At 28.9% G+C, this 9,037-nt stretch overlaps 2 protein-coding genes across 2 annotated transcripts; one reads left to right on the forward strand and one right to left on the reverse strand.

The window, feature by feature from the left end:
* Window positions 1-1,294: 1,294 nt before the first annotated feature.
* Window positions 1,295-3,458, forward strand: LOC108691948 (fatty acid 2-hydroxylase). The gene is made up of 6 exons (XM_018199916.1): window positions 1,295-1,704; window positions 2,372-2,597; window positions 2,728-2,879; window positions 2,955-3,087; window positions 3,190-3,309; window positions 3,373-3,458. The coding sequence occupies exons 1-6, from the start codon at window positions 1,360-1,362 to the stop codon at window positions 3,456-3,458; spliced, it is 1,062 nt and encodes a 353-aa protein (XP_018055405.1). The 5' UTR covers window positions 1,295-1,359.
* A 362-nt stretch (window positions 3,459-3,820) lies between these two features.
* LOC108691946 (NF-kappa-B inhibitor-interacting Ras-like protein) lies at window positions 3,821-5,286 on the reverse strand. The gene is made up of 2 exons (XM_018199915.1): window positions 5,098-5,286; window positions 3,821-4,580 (listed from the first exon to the last, which is right to left on the reverse strand). The coding sequence occupies exons 1-2, from the start codon at window positions 5,194-5,196 to the stop codon at window positions 4,071-4,073; spliced, it is 609 nt and encodes a 202-aa protein (XP_018055404.1). The 5' UTR covers window positions 5,197-5,286; the 3' UTR covers window positions 3,821-4,070.
* Window positions 5,287-9,037: the final 3,751 nt, after the last annotated feature.

The raw sequence follows: 9,037 nt of genomic DNA on the forward strand, positions 1-9,037 counted from the left end.
CTTGAGATAAATTCTTTATTACACTATCGTGTCAACTTCTTCCATGTCACTTATTAAGGATTAAGAAGTATCTGCAATCGTCATACACGACACTCCTCGAACTCTCTACATACATTTGTAAACGAATTCATCCTCAACGATTTAACATTTCATGAATTTACATACAACATTTTTTGGCCTATATTCTTATCGGGCAAAAAATTTTAATGGCACCGTAAATACAGAGAAACATGCTTGTTCTCTCATTTCAATATTCATTCAACTTTCGCTTGAACCGTTTGTGTCTGACGCGCTCGGTAATTCCTCGAAGTGATATGTACATAATTATATAGTTATAAATGACATAATTAATGTTGAATAGTTCTGTCTTAGGCTGTTAAAGTTCAGTTAAATGCACTTTTCGTCAGAAAAGAGATTTCCTCTATCCTGCGAAATTTTCTTAAGTTACGTATTAAGAGAACGCGCGAGTATTATACTTTCGTTTAGATCGTTTATTAGGTTTATACGTAATGATAACTACTTTAGTGCGATGAAATCGATTTTGATAGTAAACGAGTACTTCCGTATTGTATTTAATTGCTCGACACACTATGTACGTTTTTGATAGCGTGGATGCTCAAATTGTAATTTGTCCTCGAACTTGAGCATTGTCGTAATACTTTTAGCGATTAATACTTTAGACGTTTACTAGGACACAGTGTACACAAGATTCAAAGCGTTTAAATAAAAGCTTATTTATTGCCGAAAAAAGATGCGTTCTCTTCTATTATCTTTGATATTTCTCTAGAGATATAAATTGTAGATATGTTATGTAAGATTCACGACAAAGTTTTAATAGGTATTTCTCAAAGAACTCGCAATTCTACAAAGATCTCTTTTGAGAAACAATTACAAATTTGTACAAAAGGCTTATCAAAATTTATGAACTTTTTAAAAATTTATGACTAACAATTAATTTATATAACAGAACTTAATATCTTCTTGAAATTTTGATACTTAATTCATTACTATATGTGAATGTATGCGTTAATATTTTATCGAGCATATCATTTAAATGAATTAGTATTGATTTTAGTGTTAATAGATACACAAATATTTTGTATCTTTTCATTATATACGTACAAGAAATAATCTTGATTATCACTGCAATATCGTATTTAGTACGCTAGTAGTCGCTGTTTACAAGGCATAATGCGATCATCGAGCCCTCCCACGTAATATACGGCAAAATCTTATCTGTTATAGTGAATTACCGAGTCACATAACGTCAGCTCTTTAGTAGAATGTACTGGAGTGCACGGTGCACACCGAGTCTTACATCACGTGCGTAACTTGCTTCTTTTTTTTATATCTTTTGATATGGCTGCTTGTCGAGATAAAAAATTCAATAATATATGTCATTTAGAGAATATGAATGAGAATGTTTTGACAATGAAAAATTTTGACACGTGTGCAAACGAAACGGAAAATCATAACATTGACAATACGCCGCGGGAAACAACCGAGTTTCTCGTTAAATATCGCGATCGCGTTTATAATGTTCACAATTTCTTGAATAATCATCCTGGAGGAAAAAACACGCTTATGCGTCTCAAGGATCAAGACTTGGATAAAGAATTAGCAAAAAATCCTCATTCAAAGTCTGCTTACTATCTTCTCGAAGAATTCGCTGTACAACATCAAGTGAGATACAATGAATACGAAGTAAGTGATTTATAAATGAGAAATAACAAATGACATTGATGTCATTAAAAAAATGTTATTATATGTGTACCTTGTATTATATATCCGCAGTTACAGATCACTTTAAACAGTCAGATTGATAATTTATATTTCCCGTTGACAGATACTTTATTTTTAATTTTATATACAGTGTGAATTTTTTAAATATGTATTTATGTTATATTCGACTTGTATATTTCGATCCTAAAAAAATATATTTTTGCTATACATATATCAAATTATAAAATAATATATCAAATTCAATCTAAAAATCGTTAGTTATGAAAAAGTAATTATTAAATTATGACGAAAATATTTTCGTAATCATAAAAAATAAAAATATTCGTTATATATACAATACGTAACATCAAATTTATCTAGTAGGCTTGGTTTTTATCTTCAAGTTTATCTCTATATTCTACGAAACATACCATTTACTATGTACAGATAAAAAAAATTTAAGATAAGTCTATATAAAATTGCAGAATGTCCAGTTTTGCGTGCAGTTATTTTTAAATCAATGAAAAAAATGTATACCTAGGTAAAAGGCAAAGCTAGTTGCATGCTAATTAAATTAATGCTTTTAGTAAATTACCGCTTAGGAAAATTATTTTTTTTTCAAAATTTTTTAAATTTTATTTTATTTCAGAATTTAATAAACTGGGACAAGCCTATTTTATGGCAAGTAGGTTTTATGGGCGAACAATATTGGGAATGGGTAAATCTGCCAGTAAACCGGCCTATTCGATTTTTCCAATCAGACATTTTAGAGAAATTATCGATTTCGCCATGGTATATCCTGCCGATTATCTGGCTACCCATAATTACATATTTTTTTTATATGGGCTGTGTCTTGAATGTTTCAACAAATATTGGTAATTCGTATTTTACAGTAAAAAAATATTAAAAATAGTAAAGTAAATAATAAAGAAATAATAAATATGTACGAACATTTTTTTATGTATATTCTACCATAAAGTATGTATATTCTTTTTGTGATTACAGTGCAAAATATTTTACCATCTTTCATTCTGGGATTATTTATATGGACTATTTTAGAATATTTCTTTCATCGAAAAATATTTCATTTTAGACCACCACATAATTCGAAAATACTGATTACACTACATTTTTTAATGCATGGAAATCATCACAAGGTAAGATTCATAAATCTATGATATATTTTAAATTAAATATTGATTTTCAATTATATACAAAAGTTGTGCCAATAGGCACCGTTGGATGATCGAAGACAAGTATTCCCACCGATATTCGCTTTATTTTTGGCAGCAATTGCTTGGGAAATTTATAAGGTTATTTTTCCTATGACATTAGTTCATTTTATTGCTGCTGGCAGTACAATGGGTAAATACTTTATGTATTTATATATTCATAAATTTTGTCAGAAATTTTGTCAGAAAATATTATAGTTACTTAAAACATCAGTGGCTATATCTACTTTTACAGGCTATTTGGGTTACGATTTAATGCACTATTATTTGCACAATGGAGCACCGATGGCAGAATCATATTTATATATAATGAAAAGAAAACATAACTATCATCACTTCGTACATCATGAACAAGGTAATTAATGCAAATTACTATTAGTATACAAAGAATTAATCATTATTGTATCATCTTTTACAGGATTTGGAATTACTAATGGATTATGGGATCGAATACTTAATACGGATCTAACTTTGAGAAAACTAAAAGAACCTTTAAAATGGTGAAATAGTTAAAAAAAAATATGACATTTATATTTATTGATAATATTAATTTTTTATATTTTTATTATACGAATAATAATTTATTATTGATATAATCGCAATTATATAACTGTAATTATATAAGTACAGAATATTATTTTTATAATTTAAACTTAACTACATATTCAGTCGATTTAAGTACATATATTTTTGAGATTCATTAATCTTTTATAAATGTATTTACGTGATTAAAAAAATCTTTCAAATAACAATAAAAAAAACGTCACAAAGTAAAATATCGACAAATTTGTATTTTATAGCTTTGTATTTATTTGATTAAGTAAATGTAAGATTAAATAAGGCTTTAAACTAGAAAAGTTGTTGGTGTCTTAAGTACATAACTTGATATCTTAAATACATAATCATGAATATAAGTCCATTTATCCCATTTCAAGCTTAATATCACAAAACGTCCAAAGTTAACAGAAAATATATATCGTTATTGAGATCTCAAAGCACATTTGCATTGTGGTTTTTAACCACGCATTAAATACATTATACCTGAGTACAAAATTCACAAGGGACTCATATTGCCACTATCTAGATCGACGCTAATTAAATTTCTAAGTGACTACATCACTGTGCTTCGGCCTTAACAGTCTTTCTGCCCATACTTAATTGCGGAAATGTACTTTTATTAGTAGGAGGATTCAGCTTGGACGATAAATGTACGAATGCCTCAAACAGAGTAGATCTATCCATGATGTTTACCTCATAATGTTTAACCTTTTCTCTGGTACACCAGTTAGTTGCCTTGTTTACGGTATTCTCTAAGTTATTCAATACAACATCAGTTTTGATTGTCCGATTACCAATTACGATCACAGTTATCTCCTTTTTATCCTTGTTCTTGTCAATATCCTTCTTTAGAGGGAAGAGCACATCTAGAGATTCAGGTTTGCCAGTATCGTATACTAAGATGTAACCATCGGCGAAACCAAGATAATGTCGTGGAAGCTGCTGATTATTTACATTACTCTGCAGAGATTCAAGCCCAGCTGTATCATAGAACCTGACCTTCTCTTTTGTGCCCCGATCAGTCTCAATGTTGGCGACATAAATGTCTTCGATTGTGGGATGAATTTCCTGCAATTAATTAATTATTACTTCAATATTAGACCACAGATATATTTAAATGCACAGGCAATAGATACAGGGAATAACACACACGCAATAGGCTTCAACCTACCAGAAATTGCTGTGTATTGATACGGTTTCTGATATTGCCTGTGTATTATTCCTGATTTCTATTGTCTATACCATCTGTAATAGGCTGATCTAAAGCTGATTCTACAATGAGTTCGTAGTCGGAAATCTTAAGTCTTAACTAGTTTTAATCTAAATAGATGACTATGATTTTTTGCATCTATTAGTTGTTAATTGTATAGCGAGTCGTTTAATTCGACTAATAGGAAGGAATAAAGTTGAATTTGATCAAGAAAGACTTAAGAAAAACGTCTTAGTCGCACAAGTTGACTATTGGCCGATAAGACTTAGGACTACCGATTACCGACTCATTGTAGAAGCTTAAGATCTTACAATCCATAAAGTCCCATAAAGTAGGCATGGAGGATTTCAAAGTGACATAACCTAAAATACATACCGTTTTTGCGTCGATATTTCCATACACGAGCTGCTCTAGCAGGGCGGTTTTGCCAACTCCTTTCATCCCGCAAACGACTACTCTCGTAGTTTTCCCCATATCTAAATCTTCGTTAAGTACCGATTTCTTCGCGTAGCGATGACATTACATAGAATAATAGAACACTGTCTGACACCTAGCGTTCCATTCCTTGACATATGTTGCCATATGTCAAGTGTGCGTCAGGCGCGTGAGAACTAGTGCAGGGAATTGTTCGCGTCATTCGCGCGTGGGAATCAAAAAATCAAAACTGTCCCGTTGAACAAGTAAGTTCGACGAGTAACCAACGAGAAATACAAAAAAAAAATAATATAATGAAATCTATGTATTGTTTATATATAAGAGTGTCTTTAAATTAAAAAATATTTTTAGAATATCAAAATTGTGATAATCTATTTAGAAATACATATAATATTTAAAAATATAATATTTTGCTATAAATATTTGTAAAAAAAGAAAGTTCTAAGGGCGAGGCTATGGCCAGAATTAGACATCATGATTTATAATTTCACCTTTTAATATTTCATTTGGGAGGATTCCATTCTAAGAAGCGTGATGAATAAAACTATTTATTTATATTAATCTATTACTGCTGTTTACCAGAAAATACAACCTCTCTGAAATCATTGTTCTCAGAATAGAAGATCTGCTCATTCGATTGTTTATCGTTTGCATATTTATGCATACTTTGAATTTTCGTTTGCACACTTCTAATAAGAAAGTTATTAAAAAAACAATTTTGAGAAGGAGGAAGACTAACTTCACACTTGTCCTCCAACTTCGAGCAATTTGGATCTTAATCAATAGATTTTCGCACATTTCGAAACAATTCGATTGTTTTTCTTATGAGAAGTGTGTAAACGGAAATTCAAAGTGTGCATAAATGTGCATACAGTGAGTAATCAAATGAACTATAGAAAATTAATTTTCTCAAAAGTTGGAAGGCCAACTTCACACGAGTGATCTATTAGTGATAATAATAATATCCGTCGACTTAGCTTGCTAGTTTGGAAATTTTGACGAAGAAGGAAGGAAATAAGTAGTCAGATTATGAAGTGATGATCTTTGTTCGTTTTTATTTATTCTTTGTAATCTCATTTGCAAATAAAATTTATCTCCGTCAAATTTATAATTCCGCTCTCCATCAGATCCTACTAATGAATTCATTTATTGCTTCAAATTATTGTCTATGTCCTTGCTACATCCTTATGAATATATAGCACAGTCAGATTGGGCAAGTTATTGCCCAACGCTAACTTTTGCATCATATTTAACTTATATTTAATTTTTAATTCAATTCTTTAATTTCCTGAGTGTGGATTTTTAGGCTGCGCTAAATTTTGGGTGTGAAATCCACAATTTCACACTATAATTACAGATTCTAAATTTTCGTATAAATATCCATCTGTATTAAAGTCACCACGACGGTCAAAACTGACGAGTAATACTGAAAAAAAATGTTTTTATTATACTTATTGTTAGTAAAAATAGCTTTGTCATATTAAAAAAAATATAGTGTAAAAGAAGATTTTGAATATGTAAAATAACAATCAAAGATATAAAAACGCAGTTAATTGATAAATAATTTAAATAATATGCTGCCATTTAGATATATATGTAATTTTAATTGTGAAAAAATAAATATATACGTATTTATGTTCTATTACATGTTTATATACACTTGTTCAATATAAAACGTACCTTCGAAATGAAATTATAACCAAAGTAGACAAGTCCCATGCCAAATTTTATCTCTCTTTGCTTTATTTGCAGTATAAATTGTAAAATCTAATTAAAATAAATAATTGAACAAATGTTTAGTTATATAGAGAAAAGCCCCCTATTATGAAATAGGCGCCTAATATGAGATAACAGCGTTTCCGCTAAATTAATAAACGCTATCTATTGATTCCACCATGAATTTATTGTTCTTAGATTGAAAACTATTTAGTGAAAAATTCATTATTAGATCGTGTCTGTAGTCGTTGCGAAAAAAGATTTTAAAATTTGGATATCTTCAAGTGTCGTTGAAATGAGCTTTTAAACTTTTTGTTTATTATTTAATAAGTAAATATTTGTCAATAAATTCTTCATATAGTGAGAGTAGGTAGTATCATAGAGAAGTCGTATTAATAGATAGTCGTATTAATAGAAAAATACGTGATATGTGAATTAAATTGCTTAATTACAGAAGTTAGATTTGATGATCGTAAAACCGTAAAGCATCAAAATCGTAATATGAGATTCTCAGCGTATTTTTAATATGAAATAACCTATGCTCCTATGTCATAATGAAAATCGTTGCTGAAGTATAAATATATAATAATAAAAAGGACAATCAAAATAAACATCGAGTGCCTGTTTCTGCGATGCTTGATTCCAACTAACTTGAAAACGAGTCAGCTAGATATGGATCGCATACTCATTTTGCACGTGCACTGGCTGTGTTTATTTATATTTTAGAAAACATTAAATAAAGTTTTTTAATACTGATGTACTTTGCGTTTTATTATCGATTTCTCGGGACATCTCATATTAGGAACACAATTTTTTTACTTTGTGATTTGCTCACTTTTTACATTGCTTTAATTTATAAAAAAATTAAAATTAAAATTAAATTTTATATAACATTAATCTAAAGCTTATTAAGTTCCATTCAAAATAACCTTTTTTTTTATTCTGCTCATAGATTTTTAGCATTTATTCAAAATAAACTCGATATCTCTTTGCTACTGTTCATGGAAGTTCAGACATTTGCACTAGTAAACATGTAAAATGAAAGTTGTAAATGTTAAGATATTATTATAAAATAACAATTATGTTAAATATATTTCTTCTTAAATATATTTTAGAATACTTTTGTACATACTTTATTTTATTATAGATTATAGAATATTAGTAGCATGATCAATCAATGAATTTAAAAAATTCTCTTTATAAAATAAATATAAAATTAAAAATAATTTATAAAGTTTTTGCCAACCATCCCTATCTATAGTGTTAGTACATCGTAGACGTACATCACATTATATGTATTAGTATCTAAAAATAAAAGAATAATATGGTTTTATAATGTACACAATTTTGATAAAAATTCAGATTAGCTGACCCCACTCTTATGATATCGATATGTGTTGTCAAACTCTTGAATAACCTCAGATCAGGTTTTAGCCGCCGCTCGTTATTCAAAAATTTTAAAAATTACTTTCATATTATTAAAATGAATATTAAAATGAATATTAAAAAGTTATTAACAGAAAAAGATCAATAAATAAAACCTAATTTTTTAACACAAAATATATATTTCACTATATTCTATATATATTCTGATATATAATTTATATAATTTACATTTCCACGTTTAACTTTTCGCGAAGGTTCACCTCACACTCGCCTACCTAAGAACGTTGTATCGCATGGAAAGTCATTAGACAAATAGGAAAGGATTGGGACAGTTTTTAATTTGTACGTTGTATATAGTAGAAATAAAACGTTATTTTTTAAACTTTTTTGTTAATAACTTTTTAATGAATAACAAAGCCTAACATCTGTCGAAGGTCATTCAGCGTCATGACTTAACAATATATGCCAAGATCATCGGATCAGATTCCCCTAATTTAAACTTTTACCCTCATTTTTTTACATGACTACATGATAATGTTGATGTCCGAAATTTCATGAGTAGTAGTAATTATGTCTAAAAATATAATTAAAGCTATATATACACTTGTAATTAAATTACCTGTTCACGTAAGGCTATATCACTATTATAAGTGGATAATTCGTGAAGAATTGCTACTGTGTTGTTTATCTGAAATTATATTAATACAAAATGAAAGTTTGTATTGTACTAATATCAAAAATTTTACATACATTCAGCTTACGTAATTTCATTGCTGTC

Source organism: Atta colombica, unplaced genomic scaffold, assembly GCF_001594045.1.
Source record: "Atta colombica isolate Treedump-2 unplaced genomic scaffold, Acol1.0 scaffold55, whole genome shotgun sequence".
NCBI lineage: Eukaryota > Metazoa > Arthropoda > Insecta > Hymenoptera > Formicidae > Atta > Atta colombica.